Source organism: Saccopteryx leptura, chromosome 2, assembly GCF_036850995.1.
Source record: "Saccopteryx leptura isolate mSacLep1 chromosome 2, mSacLep1_pri_phased_curated, whole genome shotgun sequence".
Taxonomy (NCBI): Eukaryota; Metazoa; Chordata; class Mammalia; order Chiroptera; family Emballonuridae; genus Saccopteryx; species Saccopteryx leptura.
In genome coordinates, this window is record NC_089504.1 from 10,516,883 (window position 1) to 10,543,093 (window position 26,211).

Sequence of the window (26,211 nt, forward strand, 5' to 3'; positions counted from 1 at the left end):
TAAGGTGTTGCAATGCGCAACGAAAAACTAATGATTGATGCTTCTCATCTCTCCATTCCTGTCTGTCTGTCCCCGTCTATCCCTCTCTCTGACTCTCTCTCTCTCTGTAAAAAAAAAAAAAAAAAAAAAAAAAAAGAGTAGTTAGCGCTTGGTAATGATAGGAATTATTATGGTGACACTACTTGAGATGAAAATAGCACACACAAAAGAAAACTACATCTAAATTAGTTTATCATTATGGATTAGAAGAAGTTTAATTAAATACTAGTAAATTGACCTGTTAATAGAATAATTTGCCAGTAGTTGATTTGAATTATACATGAAGGTTAGATATATATGAAAATAAATCAATATTATATACTATGTCAATAGGATTAATAAGAAAAATTAGGTGCTTATCTCAGTAGTCATTTGTAAAATCGAATAAAAGTCATTACCCATTCTTACTGGAAAAAAAAAGAAACCCAGCCTATGACAAAGAGCTCCTGTATTACATAGCCAACTTTGTCCTTAGTGTGAAAAACACTAAAAATGTTCTTAATTAGGCTCTGGCTGGATCATTTAGTAGATAGAGCATCATCCTAACCTGCCAAGGTCATGGGTTTAATCCCCAGTTAGGGCACATATGAGAAGCAAACAATGAATGCACAACCTAATGGAGTAACTACACTGCTTACAAAAATTAGGGGATATTTTATCATTTTGAAACATCCCCTAATTTTTGTGAGCAGTATAAGTGGGACAGGGAGTTGATGCTTGTCTCACTCTCTCCTCCTCCATCCATGGCTCAATTAGTTCAAATGCATTGGCCCCAGGTGCTGAGGATGGATCCGTGGAGTCTCTGCCTCAGGTGCTAAAAATAGCTCAGTTGCGAGCATGGCCCGAGATGGGCAGAGCATTGGCCTCGGACAGGGTTGCCAAGTGGGTCCCAGTCTGGGCTTATGTAGGAATCTTTCTCTCTACCTTCCCTACGCTCACTTGGAAAAGAAGAAAAAAAAAGATGAGAGTTAAACTATAAAATTAAATACTGCATAGATTAAAACAGATGTGAAACATCCTTAAAATGACTATTTTCCAGGCCTAAAATTTAAATATAATCTGAAAGAAGGGAATCAAAGGTCCCCAAGATCACCCTCAGGTTCAGTGATTCATGAGGAGACTCACAGGTCTAAGCGTATAGTTGTACTCACAACTATTGCAGTGAAGGGATACAGAGCAAACTCAGCAGAGGAAAAAGGCACACAGGATGAAGTCCAGAGAAAAGTATCCTCAAATTTCCAAGTGTTTTCTCCCAGTGAAGTCACACAGGATGTACCTAAGTCTGCCAACAAAAGGTTGAGACAGCACGGCTAAAGTATCTACCAGGGAAGCTCACGAGGAACTCAGTGCTTGGGATATTTATGGGGAACTGATTATGTAGGTACCCTGTGGCTGGCACATACCAAAATGCCATTCTACCAGAAGGAAAGGAGGTGTTTAACATAAACCATCTTGTTTGCACAGTCTAGACAAAGTGAGCCACTCTTTATCAGTTCTGCTAATAGTGGGAACTCACCCAAATCTAGGTTCCCAGAGCCAGCCAAGGACAACCTTGTAAGCAGACCTTTCAAAGGATAGCAGTCAGGCTTGTTATGCTAACTCTTTTACATGGTGTTTAAAAAAAAACAAAACAGGACAGAAGCTGATCAGCAAGGGAAGCAAACAAAAAGAAAACTTTGAGACATAGATAACAGCAGTGTTCATTTTAGCACTATCCAAGAGTGAGAGGTCATGGCCAAGGGTCCCGAAGGCCATCTCTGCAGTGTGGAGGGATGCCTCAGGCTGTCTTATCTGAAGGATGCGCCTTATATCATTCAACTTACTCCCTTTGTTTTGATTACAAGAAATGTGTAATTTATTTAAATTTATTCATTTAAATTTTTTGTATTGCTATTATATTTACAGAGTTGCAAAATCAAAAAGACATATTATGAAATCTCTTTTTCCCTGCCAGGCCCAATTCACTCAGTTACACTATCTCTACCTGTTTATTTCTTGTTTATCTTTCTATAAAAATTTTTAAAATGCATATATAAGCCAAAATAAATACATAGTCTTTAGTCTTCTTCGTTATACAAATGGTAGTAACATGCCATACACAACTTCTCTATATTTTGCATTTTCCACTGCTAAGTAATATTGGAGATCTATCCATATCCATTCATAAAGAACTCCTTCGTTCTTTCTTGTAGCTGCCTGGTATTGCATCATACAGTACCATAATTTATTCTGCCACTCCCTTCTGGCTGGTCATTTGGTTTTCTGCAGTCCTTTATTGTCATTAGCAATGTTGCAAGAAATAACTTGGGACTTACGTTATTTTGCAGGTTTGAGAGTATATTGATGGGTAAGTTCCTAGTTGTGGAATTGCTGTGTTAATGGAATATGCATTTGGATTTAATAGATAACTGCCAAATTGTCTTCTAAAAGGTCTTTACTAATTTGTACTTCTGACCATCCTCATATGAGTGTTTTTCCCCATATTTTTGCCGATAGTATATATTTTCAAACATAGAAATTTTCCTAAACTAACAGATTAAAATATGGTAATATAGTGTAGCTTTGATTTTATTTCTCTTTATCAGTAAGGTTGAGCATCTCTCATACATTTGAGCCAATTCCCTTTTCTATAAATTCTCTTGTCTTTTACCTATTTTTCATTGGATTAGCAGACTTTTTCTTATGGATTTGGAGAAGTTTTTTCTATATTAAGGATTAATCCTTTGTAATATGAGTAGCAAATACATTTCCCAAAAGAATATTTGGCTTTTGATTTAGTTTATTCATTATTTTACTATGTACAAGCCTTTTATTTTTGTGACTGGGTTTATTAATCATAATAATAATAGGGGCCCTGGCCAGTGGCTCAGTGGATAGAGTATCAGCCCTGCATATTGACATCCCAGGTTCAATTCCTGGTCAGGGCACACAGGAGAAGCAAGCAACCATCTGCTTTTCCTTCCCTCCCTCTTTCCCTTCTCTTCCTCTTCTTCTCTCCCTCTTCCCCTCCTGCAGCCAGTGTCTGGATTGGTTTGAGCATCGGCTGCTGGCGCTGAGGATAGTTCTGCAGGTCCAAGCATCAGCCTCAGGTGCTAAAAATAGCTCAGTTGATTCAAGCATTGGCCTCAGATGGGTTGTCAGGTGGATCCTGGTTGGGGCACGTGTGGGAATCTGCCTCACTATCTCCTTTCCTCTTAGAGTTGGAGAGAGGGACAGACAGGAAGGGAGAGATGAGAAGCATCAATTCTGCGTTGCGGCATCTTAATTGTTCGTTGATTGCTTGTTCAGTGATTGCGTTCTTATCTGTGCCTTGACTGGGGGGTGAGAGGGACTACAGCAGACTCAGTGACCCCTTGCTCAAGCCAGCGACTTTTGGGCTCTAGCCAGCGATCATGGGGTCATGTCTATGATCTCACACTCAAGCTAGCGACCCCATGCTCAAACTGGTGAGCCCATGCTCAAGCCATGACCTTGGGGTTTTGAACCTAGGTCCTCCACGTTCCAGTTCGATGCTCTATCCACTGTGCCACTGCCTGGTCAGGCTCTTTCAACATTTTTATTGTTTAAGTTTTTACATTTAAATCATTGACATATTTTATCTTAGTGTGTTGTGTGAAATATAGAGCCAACTTTTTTTCTACATGACTATCCAGTTTTTCTTAGCAATTTGAATTGTTGTCTTTATCATATATATTCAGTCCTGTCTGTTTTGGGGTCTAATTCTGGACTCTCCATTGTCTTCCATTGGTCTTCTGTCTATTTTTATGCCAGGGCCACATATTTTTAATTACTGAGACTTTAAAGTATGTTTTAATATCTGATGAGTCTTGTTCCCTCTCTGCTCTTTTTTTTTCAGAGTTTTCCTGGCTAATCTACTTATTCCTTATGAACTTTAGAATTATTTTTTTCAGTTGCATGGAACTAAAACTGTGTCTAGTATTTTGAGGTTGATTTAAATTTCAATAAATTAGTGTAATGACATCTTTAGAATTGATTCCTCTCTAAGAACACAGTATGTCTTTCCATTTGTTTTAGTGTTTATTTTTATGATTCAGGAGTGTATTTTAGTTAATTTTATTTTCACTTCTGATTAAGTTTACTTTTAGTTTTATCCATCTTGTTTTACAAGACAGTTTATAATTCTGTTTCCCATATAGATCTGTGTTCAGGGAAAGAATTATCTTAAATCATACAGAGTATTCTTTGAGTGTCAGTTTAATTCTTGCTGTAAATGAACACATTGGCATTCTGGTTTTATACATCATTCTGTGTGAGCAGTTAATGACTCTCAGTAAGAGATGGATCTATTCTTCACAGACCAGTAAGCTGGGTTTTAGAGCCTGTGAGGCTGAAAGCCAGACCTTAGGTCTTGGAAAATTCACCCTGTTGAATACACCTTCGCCAGAGTCTATTGCCTAGTCAGTAGCTAGCCTCTTGGTAGGCAGATGACCGCTCCCTATAACACTGCAACCTTATCTATGCCTTTATTTTAAAAACCAATAGTTCCCATAGTAAATGTCACTATTTTAAGAAAGCCTATTATATGCATGGTAGTTATACACGAATAGCAGTCTGTTCGGCTGTTACTGATGTTTCTGCAGCTGCTTATGAGTCAAAGAGCCCAATCTAAACACTAATGATGTGCTTTGGAAAATTACTATCTTTGGTCAAACCTTTAATGAACGTTTTAAATTCTTATATATTACAGAATTTCACAAACTTATTTGGACAGCCACTAGTCTGCTTGCTTTCTCCTACAGCGTATCCAAAAGCTTTACAAGGTATGTCCTCTCATTACCTCTTCTATTGATAGGTTTTAAATAAACACTGTCTAAATTTCAAATAATTCTAATCTTTGTTTTCCCATATATAATGATCGCATGTGAGTTTGTGGTGTTTAATATGGTGAGTGTTAATGTGAAGTCAGCCCAGAACCACCAGACTTCTTTAATGTGCTACCATTAGGCCTTGAGATAATTCCCAAAGAAATGGTAAAGCATTCCTGAGAGAAGGGTGGTTTTGGTCCCTTGCTCTTGGGAACTCTTGATTTGTACCTTTTAAAATTTGTTTTGCAGCTCTTTGTTTTGGTGAGCTTGTCCTCATCCATCTAGCATGATTTCCTGTATTGTTGTTGGCTACATATTTTAGGCATCTTTAAAGGTTGTAAAATTTCTTTTTTCCCCTTTTTTTTTTGAAGAGGGAGTGCTAGTTATAGCGTTCCTTTCTTTTCTTTGTCTTAATTTTTATTATTGATTTGAGGAAGAGAGAAAGGAAAGAAGAGAGAAACACCAGTTTGTTGCTCCACTTATTTATACATTTAGTGGTTGATTCCTTTATGTGCCCTGACCAGGGATTGAACCTGCAATCTTGGCATATTGGGACAATGCTCTAACCCAGTGGTCCCCAACCCCCGGTCTGCGGACCAGTACCGGTCCGTGGGCCATTTGGTACCAGTCCGCAGAGAAAGAATAAATAACTTACATTATTTCTGTTTTATTTATATTTAAGTCTGAACGATGTTTTATTTTTTTTAAATGACCAGATTTCCTCTGTTACATCTGTCTAGGACTCACTCTTGATGCTTTTTTTTTTTTTTTTTTAAGATTTTATTTATTCATTATAGAGAGGGGAGAGAGAGACAGAGAGAGAGAGAAGGGGGGAGGAGCAGAAAGCATCAACTCCCATATGTGCCTTGACCAGGCAAGCCTAGGGTTTTGAACCGGCAACCTCAGTGTTTCCAGGTTGACACTTTATCCATTGCGCCACCACAGGTCAGGCTCTTGATGCTTTTCTCAGTCACATGATGCATTTATCCATCCCACCCTAAAGGCCGGTCCGTGAAAATATTTTCTGACATTAAACCGGTCCATGGCCCAAAAAAGGTTGGGGACCACTGCTCTAACCAACTGTACTACCCAGCCAGGACAAGACTGTAAAATTTCTAGTCAAGAAAACTTCTCAGCCTATGCCTAAGCATTAGCATACACTAACTGGCACAACTTAAGGATTTCTTTTATTCACGTTTTTACCTTGCTGTATTTTTTAAATAAAAGAACCTCTTATCAGTGTGCCACAGAGATAGGCTCATGTTCTCGCCATTTCTCAGATGAATAAGAAATAAAAGACTTAATAATTTGTCCTTAATTGGCAACACATGCTGTGTGGTTCTAAGGCCCAGCCCTTGAGCTAGGTAAGATACTATCCAAACCTTACCGCTGTTTCAGCAGTCTTGTCACCATGTCGCTATCTCCCTGACTGAATAGTGCTGATGTCTCTCTGTGGGAGACGGCATTTTACTGCTACTTCCCAGCCAGAAGTCCTGTCTGCTGACATAGTTTGACACAGGAAGTGATGGTCAGCATTTGAATGCCTGAGAGAAGCTGGAGACTTTTCACCGTTGTTTTAAGGTAAGTTCTGCTATTTAACAGGGAAAAACATGTAGAAATACTAAGTTCCTGTATCCAGAAATCACTTTACTAAGGGATAGAACTTACCTTCAAACAACGGTAAAATTCTCCTGCTTTGAGGACTTTGTTAACCTGTTGCTTATCATTTCTGGAGAAATGTAACACTCCCCCCCCTTCCAATTACTTGAGAGTACTTTTTGCTATCAATTTGTCCCATCAAGAATAAGCTTTAGTTAAAATTGCATGGTATAATGGGTTAATGCCAAGATTATTTGGTCTGAAAGACTTTTATATATAGGACGAAAACATGGACTCGGGAGGCAAACTGATTGAATCTGAATTCTAACTCGGTCAATTCCTAGCTGTATGACCCTTGCAAAGTTCCTTAGCCATTCTTTGCCTCAGTTTATTTCCTATCAAATGGAGGTAATAATAGTATCATAAAACAATCCTAAGTGTATAATAAATATTCCATGTGTGCCAACTATTGTTATTACTAATATGCCTAGTTGAAATATATGTCCTTAATAATTTTTAGTCCTGTATCCTATCTTTTATGCTAGAAAGCTTAGACCTTTAATTCCTAAATGTGCTCCATCTGGGCACAAAACGAGCAGATACCTAAATATTTGGAATGTCAGATTAGGTTCTTGCACCTCTGGTATCTAAAGTCTACAGTTTTCTCTTTATCCAGGAGTTCATTCATTTAGCAAACATTTATTCAATATTTATTTGTCAGGTACAGTGCTAGGCATTGGTGGTAACCTTCTGACCAGACACGCACAGTCTGTTTCCCAGAGCCAGTTGTCTAGTGGAATATACAGACAATTCCTGTAGGTGCTGTTAGTGTCGTAGGAGGAAGCATGTGCAACACTTGATGAACTCCAGCCTTTGAGAATGAAGGCAGTGCATGAAATGTCTAAGGTGGAGTTGAAGATGGGGAGGGGAAATGATTAAAAATTACTATTCTAGCAGAGAAATAGCATGTGAGCCCTGAGCTTTGAGATGAGAGAGTTTTTGGAACAGGTAGAGAAATTAAAGTAGCTCCTGCTAATTAAAGGGAAGAGTTTGAAATCATGGGACTGAGTTATGAAAAACCTTTTGTGATTTAAATGGAGGACAGTGGGGTGCTATCAAAAGATATTAAGCAGCAGTAACACAAAAGAGCATTTATTTAGCCTTATGCGCAATAAATTGGACAGGAGCATTAAAGGGAACAGGGAGGTTGTGGTGGCAAGCTAAGACAATGGCTGGTTAGCTGGCTTCAAAAGATAGCAGCCCAGCGGACCAACAGGAATTGGTGATGATGAGAAAATAAGGGAGAAGGAGGCAGGAATGGGCTCCCAGGCTTCTGGCTGAGGTGCTGTTTGAAGTAGCAATACTAAATAAGAAGTAGATTTATAAAATTACCTTTGAGAGTTAGACTGAATATAATAGTTTAGCAGCTCTATCCAATAGAAATATAATGGGAGTCATTCACCTATGTAATTTTAAGTTTTCTAGTAGCCACATGTTTTAAAAAGTAGAAAGAAACTGGTGAAACTAATGTTAACTGTCTTTTTGTACTGATGCTTTGAAATCCCATGTATATTTTACACTTCATAGTAGGTCTCAGCTTGGAACAGTCCCATTTTAAGTTCTTTTTAATTGTCCAGCAGCTACTGTAAAACATCATAGTTCTAGACCTTAAGGAGCTTAATCCTGGGCGCACATAGTGAATTGGGAATCAGTAAGCATATAAATAATAACAGACTATGGGAATAAGTGAGATCAGCAATGTATCAGACCAAAGAAAGAAAATATTTACAATGTATTTAAGGGATAGGTGGAGAAAAAGCAACTAACAAAAGAGTGAAAAAGACTGGCAATCCTAGTACTCATCAGATAATTCTACTGTGAACTGCCTGTGATCCAGACCTTGCTATAAATGGATAAAATTTGTTAATTGGAAGGAAGAAGACAAAGGAATATATGTTCATGTTCTATTTCTCTTTAGTTTACTAGGTTCTAAAGTGTATTCATCAGAAAGCACCTGTACTTGGGATATGTTTCTTAGTTCCTTGCAGAATCTACTTTGTTGAATTATGATTTAATGATATAACTTTAATTTTATACATTATCAGTATATTAAAATGTTTCTCAAATGCACCTCTTACCTTTTGCAAAACTTTTCTATGTATATATAAAACGTGTTTGTTATTACAGATCAGTCTCAACGAGGTAGCCTCTTCACTCTCTTTTTGAACAATCCTCTAATGGCCTTCCTGTTTGTCTCTGGATTGTCAAGCATGCGTAGAGGCCTATGGGAAAAGTGTCAAGAATATCTTCGAAAAATCAACCGTGATATTGCCCAGCTACTGACCCATTCACGTTCAATAGGTACCCTACTAATCTAACTGCACACTTAACAGAATGTACTGTAATGGTTTAACATTGTTTAAAATTGTTTGAATTTTAAAATGTATTTGTTGAAGGCAGGAAAATTGAGAAGGTTCTCCTGAACTCTTCTTCCCCTTGGAAATGTATTTTTCCTTTAAGCATCTTTTTACTGTCACCTTTCTCCTCTTTGCAGATCAGGCATTTCTCCAGTTTTTTGGAGATGAATTTCTTCGCTTGCTTCTCACAAGATTTGTCTTTTGTTCAGCCACCATGAGGATGCACAAGATTTTTCGGGTAGGCAAAGACTATCTTAAGGACCAATTTTACCATTTTAGGTATTTAAGAATCATGTATTATATTTAACCTGTATTAGAGTTTGAGGAGATCCAAAATTATATTCACAAATTAATATGTACAATATTAAAGATGGACAAAATAAGGCACATCTGAGTACCTACCACCTAATTTAAGCAGAAAATTTTCATTATCATTGTGGGTCCTCCCTAATCCTGTCTCCCTCTCAAATGAAACTAAAATCCTGAATTTTATAACTCTTATTCATTTTGCTTTAAAGTTTTGCCACATGTGTTTGTATTGTTAAACCACATATTGATGGATTCATATTGTATGTATTCTGGAACTTGCTTTTTTCACTCCCTGTTGCATTCCCGAGATTGAGCCATGTTGATGACGGACTGTCGCTTTCATTCATTTGTTTTCTCTGCTGTATGGGATTTCATTGTTTGACTAGGGAGCACAAAATACTTAATTATTCTAATGATAATGGACATTTGGTTTATTTCCAGGTTTTTCTTATTATAAACAATGCCACTGAAATCTTCCATCAGTTTCCTGGTACACATATATAAGACTTTTACCAGGGAATATACCTAATTGTGGAACGTGAGGTCAGATGATTTAGGCGAGTCTACTTGACTAGGTACTGTGAAACATTTTGCAAAGTGGTCCTATCAGTTTACATGGGTCTAGCCCTGTGTAAGAGTTGCTGTTGCTCTAATCCTTGCCAACATTTGTTACAGTCATACTTTATATTCCATGTGAGTCAGGTGAGTGTAAAGTAGTAGCTCATCATGGTTTTAATTTGCATTACTGGGATTACTACTGAGGTTGAATGCCTTTCCGTGTGTTGTTCCGTGTCCTTTGTGAAGTGTGTGTTCAAGTCTTTTGTCTGTTTTGTTCTAAGTAGTTTGTTTTTTCGGTGTCTTCAGGTGACTACATACACTGTTAATTGAGGTTTTGAAATTTTAAACTGTTATACTTTTCATTTGTATGAGTAACTTTTTTTTGTTTTTCGTTTTTTCAAATAAGCCTGAACATTTTTAAAAGGCTTTTGCAACTGTTATAATATATAATCTTTTTAAAAATTTTATTAATATAATTTTAAAATGTTAAAAATTGTACAGTGAATACCCATATACACACAGGCTAGATTCTATAGTTAAGATTTTGGTATATTTGCTTTCTCACATATCTTTCCATTTATCCATCCCTCTTTCCATTCATCAGTTCATTTTATTTTTGATGCATTTAGTCTTTTACCATAAATTATAATGTTAATTGTTGGGTGTTTTGTTTTGTTTTGTTTGCTTTTTGAAAATGTTATTTATTGATTTCACAGAGAGAGGAGGAGGGGGAGTGAAAAGTACCAACCCATAGTTGCTTCACTTTAGTTGTTCATTGCTTGCTTGTTGCTTGTCGTATGTGCCTTGACCAGGTAAGCCCAGGGCTTTTGAACCCGTGACTTCAGCATTTCAGGTCGATGCTCCACCATTGTGCCACTGTGAGCCATGCAATTGCTGGTTTTTCTTTTTTTTTTTTTAATTTTTTAAAGATTTTATTTATTGACTTTAGAGGGGGGGGGGAGAGAAGTAAGGGTTAGGAGTAGGAAGCATCAGTTTATAGTAGTTGCTTCTCTTATGTGCCTTGACTGGGCAAGCCCAGGACTTAGAACCGGCAACCTCAGCGTTCCAGGTTAATGCTCCATCCATAGGCCAGGCATGAATTGGATTTGGCGAAGGTGGCCCGGGGACACAGCCACCAACATCCGTATTTTCTTTTGCTGCTCTCTCTGCTGTGGTCCTTAAAGCTGGCTTAGATGCGGCAAACAGTGTTCTGATGAAAATTCCTCATTTATGCGGGTTCATGTAGAGACACCAAGTCCAATATGAATTTTGAGGAGTTTTATTATAAAAAGATGGCGGCATACACGGGGCAATCCTCCTACCCAAATCATGCAGCCAATTGCTGGTTTTTCCTAGATGCTCTTTTCCAGGTTGACTGAGCTCCCTTCTTTTCCTAATCTGCTGAGTTTTCATCAGGAACAGGTATAGAAGACTGTAAAATACTTTTTTTCTGCATTAATTAATCTGATATATATTAATTCTAACATGGTAAATAGAATTGACTGATTTTCTGATAGCAAGTCAACCTTGTATATGTGGGTTAAACTTATTTTGTGGACATTATCCTTTTACACTTCTGGATTCAATTTCCTAATATTTCATTATGGATTTTTGCATATGATTATGGTGTTTTTTGTATTGGTTTCCAATCATTTGGTTATGGTGTACTTTAATATGGTTTTTATTGTTGTGTTTTTCCTGCTTGGGGTTCATGGAGCATCTTGGATCAGTGGGTTAAAGTTTTTGAGTACATAGGAATATTTTTGGGTACTATTTCTTCAAATAAATATATGAGTGGGCAAGTGTAGGTTTATATAATACAAATAGATGATGCAATAATTAATAATTATGCAAAGATAAACTCTGTGTTTCATGTACTCACAACTGTAAACTTACTTTTGCCCACCCCTATGTTTTCTTCTCTCCCCTTGCTCTTTTTACATATGTTAGGCAACTAATATTGTCCTACAGGTTACTGATGTGCTCTCTATTTATTTATTTATTTTTAATGTGTTTTTTCTCTGTGTTTCAGTTTTTATTCCTGTGTCTTTAGGTTCACTGATGATTCCTTCTGCAGTGTCTGATATGTTGTTAATCCTATCCATTTAGTTGCTCATTTTAGGGATTACATTTTTCTCATCTCTAAAAGTTCTATTTTGTTTTTTAAAGTATCTTCCATTTTCCCCATTATATTTATGTGTTTTCATTGTGCTCTTGGATGTATGTATATATAATAGGTAAAATCCTTATCTGCTAATACTGTATTCTCTTTCATTTATAGGTTCATTTCTACTGTGTTTTCTACTAGTTAAGGGTCTCATATTTCTAATTTGTATGCATACTAATTTACTTAATCTGTGAGCATAGGGAATATTATGATGGTGAATTCTGGATTTTGTTGTCTTTCTTTAAAGAGTGTTAAACTTTATTCTGGCAGGAGTTGAATTTTCTTGCAGATCTTTTTGACCTTTTCACAGCTTGTTTTTAAGCTCATTAGGGATGGCTTTTGAGTTGCATTAGCATACTGTCGGAAACTTATTTTGGCAAGAAGTTTGATTCTTTTGGGGTCTCTTTTATATGTCCTGTGGTCAAATAACTGTAGTTTTACATGTTCAAAAATTTTGTTGCCTGGCCAGGCGGTGGCGCAGTGGATAGAGCGTCGGACTGGGATGCGGTGGACCAGGTTTGAGACCCGAGGTCGCCAGCTTGAGCGCGAGCTCATCTGGTTTGAGCAAGGCTCACCTCAAGCAAGGGGTTACTCGGTCTGCTGAAGGCCCACGGTCAAGGCACATATGAGAGAGCAATCAATGAACAACTAAGGTGTCGCAATGAAAAACTGATGATTGATGCTTCTCATCTCTCTCCGTTCCTGTCTGTCTCTGTCACTGTAAAAAAAAAAAAAATGTTATTGGCCCTAGCTCGTTAGCTCAGTTAAGTGTCATCCCAAAAGGACAAAGTTTCAGGTTCCATCCCCAGTCAGGGCACACAAAGGAAGGCACCAATGAGTGCATGACTGAATGGAACAACAAATGAATGCTTCTCTTCCCCCCTCCTCTCACTCTCCATTCCTCTCTCTGTATCTCTAAAAATCAATCAGTAAATAAAAACAATAATTAGCTCTGGCCAGAAAGCTCAGTTGGTTGGAGTGTCATCTCAGAGAATGGAGGTTGTGGGTTCAATTTCCTAGTCAGGGCACATATAGGAGCAGCTCAATGTTACCGTCCTTCTCTCGCTGCCTCTCTCAAAAAAAAAAAGAGAGAGAGAAAGAGGGCCCTGGCCGGCTGGCTCAGTGGTAGAGCATCGGCCATGTGTGTGGAAGTCCTGGGTTCGATTCCCCTGCCAGGGCACACAGGAGAAGCATCCATTTGTTTCTCCACCCTTCCCCTTCTCCTTCCTCTCTCTCTCTTCCCCTCCCACAGCCAAGGCTCCTTGGAGCAAAGTTGGCCCGGGCGCTGAAGATGGCTCCTTGGCCTCCTCCTCAGGCACTAGAATGGCCCTGGTTGCAATGGGACAATGCCCCAGATGGGGCATTGCCCCCTAGTGGGCATGCTGGGTGGATCCCAGTTGGGCACATGCGGGAGTATGACTGCCTCCCAGCTTCTCACTTCAGAAAAATAAAAAAATAAAAAAAGGAAAGAAAAGAAAAGAAAAAAAATGTTATCAAGAAGAATCATAGCAATATGAAAGGAAATATATATTATGTTACTCCTTGATATTTTTAATGTTAACAGTAATATTAATGTTTATAATTTTCTTTCATTAAGCTATAAACTTGACTTTTTTCTTCTTTGCCTGTTAGGAAACACGAAATTATCCAGAATCATATCCACAGCTGCCAAGGGATGAAACCGTGGAGAACCCTCACCTCCAGAAGCACATTTTGGAATTGGCATCCATTCTGGATGTTCGAAATGTGTTCTTTGAAAATACTATAGATGACTATTAAAACAAAAATTCTTTTGTTGAAACAATTCTTCATTTGCCACAGATTTTAAATGGTGCAGTTTTCTAATGCGATGATAGACACATAGTGGTGTTACTTAGTTTTTATTTTTTAATTTAGGACCACCATTTTAAAAACAAACTGAACAAATTGTTCAAACTTTTAGGGTAACTGTTTTAAAAATACAATCTTTCAGGTCTTTTAAAACTCGATTAATCTTGGGATTTTTATTTTTTTTTGGTTTTGAGGTATAGATATTGCTTCTAGCATCTAATTCTAAACTCAAATAGTCACTTTTCTCACCCTGTGAAGAGTAAATTATTTATTTTTGTATAATGAAGAAAACCCAACTCTTAAACGTGGACCTTACCTGTGTGGATTTGGAAAGTATGTAATTGTTCACAGAGATGAAACTAGCCAACATGGACTACTGCAAACCAAGAACAGAGTCCTACCATGATATGTCTTTTCATTCCCAGTTACTAGATAGCCAAAGTGTGATTCTCTGAAGTGTAATCAAGACAGTTCTGGAAATCGTTCAATTTGTTCAAATACTGTTAGAATTTCAGAGACTGCAGCTAAGGCTAAATGTTTAATTGGTGTCTTGAGAATGATAAATATTTGGATTATGTAAGTCCTGTGTTATGAGATATGTGTGTATATTTTGTTTTGTCGTCTTTGATTGCTGGAAAGGGAAAAGGACAACATTTAAATATTTCAGTTAAAAATCAGATTGTCAGTTTCATAATGCAGTGTTTCCAGTAGGAATTCTATTTAAATTCTTCATTCATAAAATCAGGTGTGAAGACTGCCTAGATTGAAGTCCGTGGTGTACAGTACGGATTTTCTCATCTTTTTGCATAGTTCAAATTTATGAGACTTCAGCGTCAGAGATGTTATTAATTTTAGTTGGGGGTAACTGAATTGTTGTTTAACTGAAATCAGAAGTTGCTTTTATATTGGACAATTTGGCAATAAGGTTTTTTAAAACTTCTTGTATTTAAAATTTTATATTCATGCAGAAGTTTTTTATTATTTCAAATGGGACTCAGTGTATTATATAGAGATTTTCGTGTGTTTCTTCCCTGTCATCCCCTTCCTTCATAATTTCATAGGCACTAGCTATGATGTTGTTGTTTTTTCTCTTTGACCCACAAAATTCAAGTTGAGAAAGTAGTGAATCAAAGGCCCTTCTATTAATTTTATGCCCAGGCTCACCTTCTGTCTTTGGCAGCCTTTAGGGAAGTAAGGGGGATAGCTTTTGGTGCCCCTTTCTGATTTGCTTAGAGCAGTTTTAATTTGGTATTCATTTCCGTCATAGAGAATTATTCGGGTCTAAGTTATTCATATATCTGTTCCAATTTGCTGATTTTTCATCTGAAGTTTTGAAATTATTCTTGGTTTTGGGGGACTTTGTGGTGTTTTAATTAGTATTTTTTATTTTTGTTCTTTTAAACATTATTTCGGAAAGCTTTGGAACATTTATTCTGGATAGAGATATCCTCTGCTGGTGGGTTGTTTTTCGTTCTCAGATCAAGACTGCTTTCCTTTTTTTTTTCAGTCCCTAATTTAATTTCCTGTCTCCTCAGTGTCTCCCTAGACTCCAGCGCTAGACTGGCCTTAGTTGTCTGACCTCTTGTGTCAATTCTGAAGTTCTGTGCCAGTAACCTTCCTAACAACACATATTTTCCTGTTCTCTGATGCTTCAAATAGTATTTTACATCCTGAGCTTTATCCTCACCTGTTTAGCATAAAAAGATACTGGCCTGAGAACTAGGAGGCCTGAGTTCTAATCCTGACTTTTATGGTAACTAGCTCTACACCCTTGGCAAGTGTCTTCATGTTTTCTGATTTTTAGCTTTCTCGTCTAGAAAATGAATATGTTGGACCAAAGTCCTGTCCAACTCAATGGTTCTATAATTTGAACTCTCGGTTCTAAAAGACACTGATTTCTTCACGCCTGCCACCGGGAAAACCATTTCCTTGATTTTAGTGTACACAACATTTTCTTTTCTAGATCATATTTAACTAGTTTTTATTCAAGAAAATATCTGGGTCCTACTTAGTTGTTGTAGAAACTAGTTCAGGGAAAGAATCTCCTGAAATAAATACTAAAGCTTTTGTGATTAGAAATGTGTTTGTCTAAGAACAAGGGGTCTTAGAAATCACTACTAAGGTTTAGATGATGGCAATTCTTCTTAAGTTAATAGTAGTATAATCCCTTACTGGTAGTTAAAAATTTTAAGTGAACCAAAGTGATCTTGAGAGGAAAACTGCTAGAAAATTGTATTTTTTTATTTCATGCCTTCAAAAAATGTATATTAAACAACTGGTATCTCCAGATTTTGTTGTAGGCATTAGGGAAGCATATAAAGTAGACTTAAAAATTCTTGTCTTTATGAAGCTTCCATTCTAGTAAGAAGAGTCAGGCAATAAATAGAATAATAAAGTAAATTTATGTTAGAAAGTTATAAATAGTATGAAGAAAGGTTAGATCATGATGAGGGAAGTTTTTCATTTTTGTCGCAAAGAGAAATGTTGAAATGAGTGATCAGGGTAAGCTTTATTGAGAGATAACATCTGTGCAAACACTTTGTATTTCTTTTTCTTTTCTCTATTTTTTTACTTTTTATTGTGAAACTTTGAAACAGAGTTTAATGTCCCTCTTCTACCCACCATTGAGCTTCTACATTTTAAAGCATTACTTTAATCATGGAAGAAGAAACGTCAAAGGACAATCACCCAACGGGCTCTAGATGGCAATAGCAAAGAATCTCATTTTTTTTGGTGCAGACTGCTCCCCTTTATAAATACAAAAATATGAAGCCCTTTATTTATTTATTTTTAGAATCCATAGAAATTTAAATATTGGAACTAAGAACAAAGCAAAGCAATAGGAAAGGGCACTTCCTTTTTCCAAATTGCACAAACTCCCCTGGAGATTCTGATACAGTCTCTCACCTCGCTTAGGAATCACTGTAAACAAAAGAGCAAGTGTAAGACTGCAAGAAGTCAGTTATACACGAAACAAAATTAAGCACAATGGAATTATTTTCTCTTTCTTTAGCTGTGTATTTCTGATATTGGTAAAGCACCTATCTTCCCTATTTTACAGTGGAGAAATCTAAGACCTTCCCCCAACCACCAAAAACTTATCAGTTTATTCACAGTGATAAGAGTTAGAACTCAAATCTCCTAATCTCAGCCCAGTCTTTCCAATAGCTCAGGTTACTTTCTATATGAACAAGAAAGAAGTAATTAGAGATTTATATTTTGGCACAAAGGTTATGGTATTTTTAATATCAAATATTAAAAACAGTTAATCAGTCAGCCCTAGCAAATTTTTATTAATTATAAAAAATCCACAAGTTAGACATTTTGTCTTTGATTTTAGCCAGGGTGTGTGTGTGTGTGTGTGTGTGTGTGTGTGTGTGTGTGTTCCTCTTAGGAAGTGGTGCTCTCAAAATCTCTCAAAGCACATAGAATTTGTTGTATCCTTTATATTTTTACCAAATTGAAATGTTTTGAGATTATAAAAGTAAAGTATAATCTAGTCACAACTGAAGTTTTCCTGATCTAGGATCTGAGTTTTATTTCTCCTCTCTTATGGCTTCTACCCTTGTTTTGTTCTTACAATAGAATTCTCTGAAATGGATTAGGTAGTGTTTGAACCAAATTTTATTGAGGTAAAGGGAAAATTCACAATCTGCTTTTTTATATATCACTTATGGAGCTTTCTGTAGCATTCATCTTCAAATTAATCTCTGGCCTGTGTGATTTAGTAACTGTCTCTTAGAAGAGGGTTTGGCCTGACCAGGTGGTGGCACAGTAGATAGAGCATCAGACTGGGGCGGAGGACCCAGGTTCAAAACCCCGAGGTCGCTGGCTTGAATGCAGGGTCATTGACTTGAGCACGGGATCATAGACATGACCCCATGGTCACTGGCTTGAAGCCCAAGGTCACTAGCTTGAGCCCAAGGTTGCTGGCTTGAGTAAGGGGTCACTCGCTCTGCTGTAGCCCCTTGGTCAAGGCACATATGAGAAAGTAGTCAATGAACAACTAAGATGCCGCAAGGAAGAACTGATACTTATCATCTTTCTCCCTTCTTGTCTGTCCCTATCCATCCCTCTCTGTCTCTGTCACATACACACACACAAAATAATAAAAAGTAGAAAAGAAAGGAGGTTTGAACTCAGTTGAAAAATCTCGTACTTAGTTATCCACGGAGACTTGTAATCAGCATGATATACAGAGAACATTCTTGACTGGAAATACAGTAAGGTATCAAAGGTCTGCAAACTTGGCTACTGCCAGTGATTCAGAACCACCTCCCCACCCGAAGTGAGTAAAAAGATTTGATTTTAATATGAATGGTATGAATCTCCTGGTAATATTTTTTGGGGGGGTATATATGTTTCTGTGTGTTATGTTTGGAGAGTGTAAAGAGTATTTACATTGAGGGCTCTTTTGTTGACTATTTATTTGACATTCTTATTTGTAATGGCATGTGTATATTTTTATGATGCTAAATGCAATCTCTGTATACTTTTTGTATATATGTACATATTTGTAAATATATTGGTATGCAGTGATATAGTATGTGTATATTATATACCCATACCCATTGTGGGCTGAATTTATTTAAGTTCTGTGAGGACATCATAGTGGCATTGTTCATGCTGCTGTAATTAGGTTGTGGCTGTATCTCATTCATGAGCCTCTATTTTGAGGGGCTTGTGTTTGGGTAAAATGGGTTAATTTGGAGTTAAAATCAGGATATGAAGTTCTTAACAGAAAGCTGGATATTCTTAGCTTTAAAATCATCTGCCAGTTTTCATTTAAACTAATGATAAATTAGTGATACTATAACCCTGAAAAATCCAAGTGTGTGAAACTGAGACACCAGCAGGTTCTTAAACTATATTAGTCCTTTATTTTCTTGATCCATAGTTGAACATTATTACTGAGTAGTCAAGTATTGATACTGAGAATTAAGGGGCCGTGGAAAAAATTACTTTGATCACATTTCAAAATAGGAAAATGTCCTTTAAATAGGGAATATGTTCCTAGTTGCCATTTTAATACCTGATACTGAATTTTAATTTTGGAACAATTTTTTTTTCACCAATGTGTCTCATTTTACATGTCTCTGTGAGGCAGAAAAGGGGGCACTGGCTAGGGGAAGGTTTTACTTAGGTGGGTAGGAATTGATTGAGAACAGCAGATTATTGATCTGTATATTTACAGCAGCTGTGATCACTTAAGTATTGTCTTGGCATTTCCAACTATAGCAGGGGTTGGGAACCTATGGCTTGCAAACCAGATATGGCTCTCTTGATGGCTGCATCTGGCTCGCAGACAAATCTTTAATAAAAAAAAATAATAATGTTAAAAATATAAAACATTCTCATGTATTACAATTCATTCATTTCCTTTCGCTCATGTTCATGGTTGAGGGTGGCTGGAGCCAATCACAGCTGTCCTCCAGGACAACACCAAATTTTTATTGGATAATGCGTAAGGTACATGGGTTGTTCTGTGGCTCTCAAGGAATTACATTTTAAAATATGTGGCGTTCATGGCTCTCTCAGCCAAAAAGGTTCCTGACCCCTGGGCTATAGATTTTTCTTACTGAGGTTGCATATCAAAGATGAATATATTCATCTGAGAAAATGCTTCCGTTGACTAAAATGCCTCCAGTATTTCTCCGTCTCTAGGAGACCACTTGTGTTCTGCAAATTGATGATATATTCACACATGAGGTAGGACTCTTAATATTAGGTGCATGGTATGCTCTAATCTCTGGGCCTTCAAACCTCTAACAGAGATGACAGGTGGGGGAGATAAGAGGATAGTAATTATGTACAGGCCAATTTGTGAACCTATGAAATATCACAGAGTATCAGTGTTCCGTTACTCCTATCTTCACTGGGCATGTTTATTTGCATGGAAGCGTGTAAAAGATGTTTAATATACACTTGAACACAGTCACCACAGAAATTTAGAGGTAATTTTTGCATGATAAAATATAACTGCAGAGCAATTGTTTACCCCATTATTCTTCAGAAAATTACATCTATTTGATCCAGCATTAAATTATCTTATTAAACTAGAGTCAGGAGTCAGTTTTACCACCCCAAAATGTTACATATGTCTCTTCATTCTATTTTTAATGAAACAGTCAACTATTCATAACACTCCTCAATTACAGTTTTAAATTTAAAATAAAGTTATAAATATTAAAATTTGGTAATGTACCATTTCTGAAAAATCAGTGAAAATGTTCATAGTGTTTGCTGTTCTGTTTTAGTCACCAAATCGTTTATTGCAATTGGAGAGTAGCAGAGCAGGTGTTATGCTATTTAAAATTCATGGGAGTTCTGACTTGGGCTCAATGTGGACATTGATTTGAGGAGAGGAGCAGCAAGTGTAGATGAGAAGGACATTGTGCATATGCCCTCAACTCTAGCGGTTGAAAAGCCAGTTACTTTGCAGTTATATAAGGTGAGAATTGGGTAGAAAACCACGCCCTTTACCCTTGTTCTCCTGTCCTCTTACACATGATACTTTATACTATACTGCTCACAAAAATTAGGGGATATTTCAAAATGAATATGAACATACAGATACTCCAGTACTTTTAGCCTTTGTACAGTGCATTTTTACCAATGAAATAAAAGTTGGTTTTGCATGTCATTTGCATAATCAAACAACTTTCTTTGACTTGTCGTTTGAGTTTCTGATGTTCTTGTTTAATAAAAAATAAAAATAAAATGCTTCCTTTTTTATTGCTTCATATTCATTTTTGAAATATCCTCTAATTTTTGTGAGCAGTGCATTTGTGCTAGACCTCCCCTTCTTTTCTGGATACTATGAACACTTTACTTTAAAAAGAATTTTTTTAAGGTGATTTGTCTTCCTCAATCTAGAATGTTAAAACACAATGTTACACTGTGGCCCGGCTCCACTGAGTTTTCCAACACAGACTTTTTAAGTATCCCCTCTCGGCCTGACCTGTGGTGGCGCAGTGGATAAAGCGTTGACCTGGAATGCTAAGGTCACCGGTTCAAAACCCTGGGCTTGTCTGGTCAAGGCACATATGGGAGTTGATGCTTCCTGCTCCTCCCCCTGTTCTCTCTATCTCTCCCCCCCTTCCCTCTCTCTCTAATAAAAATGAATAAATAAAATCTAAAAAAGTAAATAAATAAAAAATAAATAAATAAGTATCCCCTCTGTTTAAGGAAATAGAATTGATGTGTGAATGGAATCAATCACCTACTGAAGTGAGGGATGTCAGAAAGATGATGCAGGGGTCATGCAGTTAACTGGGTGAAAAGAAAGTAATATAATTAATTTGTTGGTGCCATAGAAATATTTCCATCTGTAGATATGAAATGTTCTCTTAAGCTAAAATTGGTATTTTTCACTAATATTTGGTGTGATGCCGACTTTTGAGAAGAATTTCATTTCTTTGTAACACTGTTAACTTAATCGATGAATGAAGCACCATCTCTGAATTTTAAAATATTTTTGTTAATTTCTTTTGTGTGATTTTTAAAGTCATTTTAAAAACTAGTTATCAAACTAATTTTGTGTATCTTTTTAAAAACATTGGAACAGTAAGTCAGTTTTTAAACTATATTAAATTCTGCACTCCACATTCACTCAATCATAAAGCCTGAATTTGGTTACAGAACAAACTATAAGTTGGGAATATTTTCCTATTTTGGTGGACAAATCCAGTATATCCTAAGACAATCATCTTTTTAGGTATAGTATTGTTTATTGAGACATTGGTAATTTCAGGGTTCAGATTGTTACTTTCTGATAGGTTTATGGAATGAAAGTTAGTAGGCTGATTATATCACTTTCAGAATGAGAAAGGGAGTTACAGCTAGCCTTCCTCTAGGTCTGCAATAAATATTTAAAAATTTGTTATATCATTAGTATTCTTTTCTCTTTTGAAGCTGTTGCAAATGTCCATTTGTCCATGATTGAAAATTAAGATTAGTAAACATTACAATTTGACCCATAAGTTTTCTCAAACATCAAATCAGTATGATCAACCATTGTAAAATGTGAAATGATCATAACATGATTGACCTAAAGTATTTCCAAATCATAAAGAAATAACCATAGTATTTTAAAAAATCTTATACCTACCCTCCTTTGCATGTTACTGATTTTTTCCAAATTATAAAAAAATGTGTTGTGATATATTGAAATCTGCAAGAAAAATTGCTTTAAATGTTTTAGAGTAATAAGAATTTTCATTACTATTTCTTGAAGAATGGGGTGTTTTTTTAAAAAAAAACAAATTTCTTTATCTTTTATTAAAAATAACTTTTAATGGTTCAGTAAATATGTTAGGACTTGGTTTTCATGACTTTTTATAGTTATCTGGATACATTCCTTTTGTCACATAGACCATATAGCTAGTTCTCCAACTTTTTTTTGGTTTGTTTTTAATAAACCTGCCATTCAACAATCAGTCTTATATTTTGGAGGTTTTAGTTGACGTAGAAAGGTCTTAGATACTAGGAATGATGAGGTACGATGTCCTAACATTTTCATAGTAGAGCTTACAAGTGAAGGTATTTATCCAAACACGTTATCTTCTGTGTGTAGCTCCAGTACAGATAGGGTTTTCATTAGTCATTGAATCTGATGAAGTAGTTATAAATAATCTCTTACTTTGCTCTAAAGATTATTGTTACTTCAGGCCACACACATTATTTTTTCTGAGAAGTTTCCATAGTAAGGTTGAATATCTTTTTTCTTTCTTCAAGTCATAACTAAAGGTTAAGATAGTCAAATAGGAGTTAAAATAAATTACGTTTGATCATTTTTCCCTGAAAATAATGGTGAACTATTGTCTGTATTATGGATATTAGGAGAAATGCACTTGTTTTAATCATAGCAGAAATTACATTTGGAGAATATAATTACTTGATTTTCTAGTGATGTGAAACACTTTTTAAAAATTGTGCTGGCTGTAACTGAAATGTTATAGAATTATAACACGTTAGAGATTATAGAGTTATATTTATTAGCTCTCAAAAGATTGAAGCACAATAATTTCCATGTAATAGTTCTTATCCAAGTGCTGCTAATCTGTCATGCAAATAATGAAACTATTTGGTTGCCTATCTAGCTATTCACAAATCACTGTAATCCTTGAGACAGTCTTGTTGCTTATTTGTATTAAATTTTGGGTATTGTGGGTTAATACTTTAGAACAAAATCCATTAACTCAGCTTTGTGAGTTAGCAAAACATTTGAGTTCATTAGTTTTGTATGTATTATCAGTAGAATAAATTTTGAAGGGGCTGTTTACTACCAATGATTAAGGGGGAAAATTATACTTTAAATATCATTTGACTTGAACGTTTGTGGTCTTGTAAAAAAAGTCTTGTCTGTTGTGTTTCAAAATTGCTTAAGCCATACATACTCTTTAAGGATGTTTTCCTGTTATGTTCTCTTTCAGCAGCCTTTTTTCTGCTTTGTTCATAGATTTTAGTAATTGAGAAGTTATTGAAACATTTTGTTTTCTTGAGTTCATCACTTTTGACTCTTGTATATGTAATTTGTCATAAAGAATAGCAAACCTTTCTCTACTAAATGAATTTCAGAGTTAACACTGTGATTCTGCAGAGTGATTCAGTAGGCCTGTCTTTCCAATGTTTTATTTTATATGGTGCCTACCACCTGGAGGGCTCTTAAATATTAGAGGATAGAAAGTTAAAGCATTGTCATTTTTATGTTTATTGAATAACAAGATTACAGAATATTTGATTTTGTTGTCTATGTATTGAAAGCATTTTTGCATTGATAAATGTTCTCTAGGGATGTGACTACATTCATCAGGTGTGAACTCTTGTAAATGAATTTTGTATCTTGAATTCACGTATAAAGTGTATCAATATAAAAATAAACATATTTGCTTAAAGTTTTTGTCACTTAAGAATTGTTGATATAAGGGCTAAATTCTTAGGGTGTGTTTGCTTCTTTCAGATAATACCTCACATTTTAAACTCTTTTGGGGTTGTGGACTCAATGCTTATTCTCCTAGTTGGTGTATTTCTTCTGAAGCCTAGTCTTGGTTTTTCTCTCCCGTGCTCCTGATGGTCAGAGCTGGAACACGCGGAGAGAGGGATTGGGGAATAGAATTGGAAACTTTTGGCTGGTGTGGGGTTGGGTCTGGGGCAAGAACAAGAGCAGCTTCAAGGTGGAATGTCTGGCTCGGTTGGCACTGCGGAGTCAGGAGACCCGACGTAGGCTATTAATTTGCACTGTTAACTTTGTACAGGCAGTTTCACCTGGACTTTCTTCATCTGTCAAAGTTGGGAGACCCATTAGTGAATAGTGAAATGAACATAGTGGGCTGCCAAACCAGCATGTTTTGTTTTGTTTTTTAACAAATGGCAATATATCAGAGTGCACTATATAATAAGAGTATGATTCTGGAAACTTCTTTCAGCGGCACATTATAAATATCCTGGGTTGCGATATAAAACGTCATTAAAACACTAATCCTAGGGCGCGAGGTACCAGTTAAGGATACAAGGAGGGAGGCGCGGACTTGGAGTGAGCACCTACTACTCAGTGAGAAGGCGGCTGTGTAGGGTGCGTGGGCCTGGGATGCGGGGAGAGGCGTGGAAGCGCCAGGTCGGCCGGCGCAGTCCCGGCCTGCGGTTTCCGTCCCGCACCGCACACACTGCCTACAAATTGGGTTCTTTACCTTCTGCCAAGAGGCTCCTCCCACTTCTCGTATTAAAAAAAAAAAAAAAGAGGCTTCACCACCTAGTCACCTTTTACGAGTCTGGCCGCTCGCTGACGTGGCGGACCGGCCCGACCGAGCGCCCCGCCACGCGCCGCGCCCGGGTCCCATCCAACCGCCGCCCAGGCTCATGCCCGGGTCCGCGGAGGCCGCGCTCAGGCGCATGCGCGCGGCGGCGGGACCCGCGCAGCCACTTCCGGCGCTCTGATGCAAGTGCGGTTCCGGGTCGGTGCTTCGCTCGCCGGCCGGCCGGCCGTTCGGGCTGGTGACGCGGGCCGGCGTTCTCTAGACGTCCCGGAGGCGGGGCTCTCCGGCTGCCCAGAGAGCGGCAGGTGCGCGGGCGGGGGCCGGAGAGGCGAGCAGGCCCCTCATTCTCCTAGTAGATTCGGTCTGCCCCCAAAGCGGCCCGGATGGGGTTGCCCCAAGACCCAAGGCAGGGGGCGGCACCGGGCTGCTTAAAGGAGGGGGGTGGGCGCAGAGGCGGGCTCCCCGTCTGGCAGTGTGGAGCTTCGGGTTCCAGGATTCCGCCTGCGCGACCTTTGACAAGTCACTCCTCCCCTCGGTCTCAGTTTCCCTGCTGTCAGATAGGATAGACTTGGGGTCCCTCCCTTGCTTGACAGTCCACGCACGGGCGGGTTTGGAAGGAGTCTGCCTGCCTGGGATCCAAACTGACGCGGCAGGTACTGCTGCCTCCCCGAGCGTTAGACAGCTGCCTTTTGTCCAACTTAGCCGTCCTTTTTTCTCAGACTTTCTTAGTGCGAGTCAAGGCTCTGGGATCTGGCCAGGTAAACAGTGTATGACTCAGAAGTAACTGAGAAATAAACACTGGCCTTGGGAAATCATAATCTCATTCAAGTTGTTTTGCTCAGGGTTCCCAATACAAAGTGAATTTAGGCACCTACTGCAGTGAGATACTTTTTTGTGCCTGTAATTGAAACTCTTAGGCAAATGACAGATGTAAAGGAGACGAAGGGAGGGAGGGTAGCTCACTGAAGGTTGTGGCAGTGACAGATTTTTCTCTCTCCCCCTTTAATACCCTGCTCTGCTCTTCCACCACCACCCCCGCCCCCAACTTTTTGGTCTTACACTTGAAATGAAATATCCAATGCATTTTATCTTTGTCTCCATGCAGGACAGAATGCTTTGATCTCCGAGCTGTTTAAATCTAGTAGATAAGCCAGGTGAGTAGGTGGTTTACAGACATTGAAAATAAAGTTTTTGAAGACTTGTACAGACTTAAATGGATGATCTGAAAAGAAGTCATTGTCGAATTTAGATAGCAGAGCTTGTGTATCCTCTGCAAAACATGAAAAGTTAAGGTTTTAGCCAGAATTTTAGTGTTTTATACACCATTGATTCAAAGACATTTGAATCTGATTGTTGAATATTATGTAACACATTCTGAGGGGGGGGAGAGAAACTGATTTGAAATCATTTTAATTACCCTTAAAGGGAACCACATAGCAGTTACAGGAAACATTTCAGTATCTGATATCTATATAATAGAGTTATCTGGCTTGCCTGGTCTTTTCCAGGTCATCAGCTTTTTCCTGGCGAGTAGCTGATTGCAAACCACCCTGGAACATTAGAACATTCACACCTTTTCCTCATAGTTAGATGTTTTTGTCTTCATCTTAAAAAAAAAAATAAAGCACACTGAACTGTAGTTAATATTATTGGGGGAAGGATTCAGAAACATTAGTGATGTTAATATTTGCCCTGGAAATTTTTTCTTAATG

The 26,211-nt window shown here is 37.5% G+C and overlaps 2 protein-coding genes across 5 annotated transcripts in view; both read left to right on the forward strand.

The window, feature by feature from the left end:
- SCAI (suppressor of cancer cell invasion) overlaps window positions 1-23,594 on the forward strand; it is a 132,382-nt gene extending 108,788 nt beyond the window's left edge. Inside the window, exons 15-18 of one of the 2 annotated variants that reach the window (XM_066367169.1) lie at window positions 4,748-4,820; window positions 8,652-8,825; window positions 9,019-9,119; window positions 13,548-23,594. In XM_066367169.1, coding sequence (XP_066223266.1) covers window positions 4,748-4,820; window positions 8,652-8,825; window positions 9,019-9,119; window positions 13,548-13,694 — 495 coding nt within the window. In that variant the 3' untranslated portion in view covers window positions 13,695-23,594. Of the gene's footprint in view, window positions 1-4,747; window positions 4,821-6,302; window positions 6,568-8,651; window positions 8,826-9,018; window positions 9,120-13,547 lie in introns of those variants that run through there. The other variant, XM_066367170.1, reaches the window with a different exon arrangement.
- A 1,080-nt stretch (window positions 23,595-24,674) lies between these two features.
- Window positions 24,675-26,211, forward strand: part of GOLGA1 (golgin A1) — a 50,981-nt gene continuing 49,444 nt past the window's right edge. The window contains exons 1-2 of one of the 3 annotated variants that reach the window (XM_066367163.1): window positions 24,675-24,804; window positions 25,605-25,653. The gene's annotated coding sequence lies outside the window, so the exon portion shown is untranslated. The other 2 variants (XM_066367164.1, XM_066367165.1) reach the window with 2 other exon arrangements.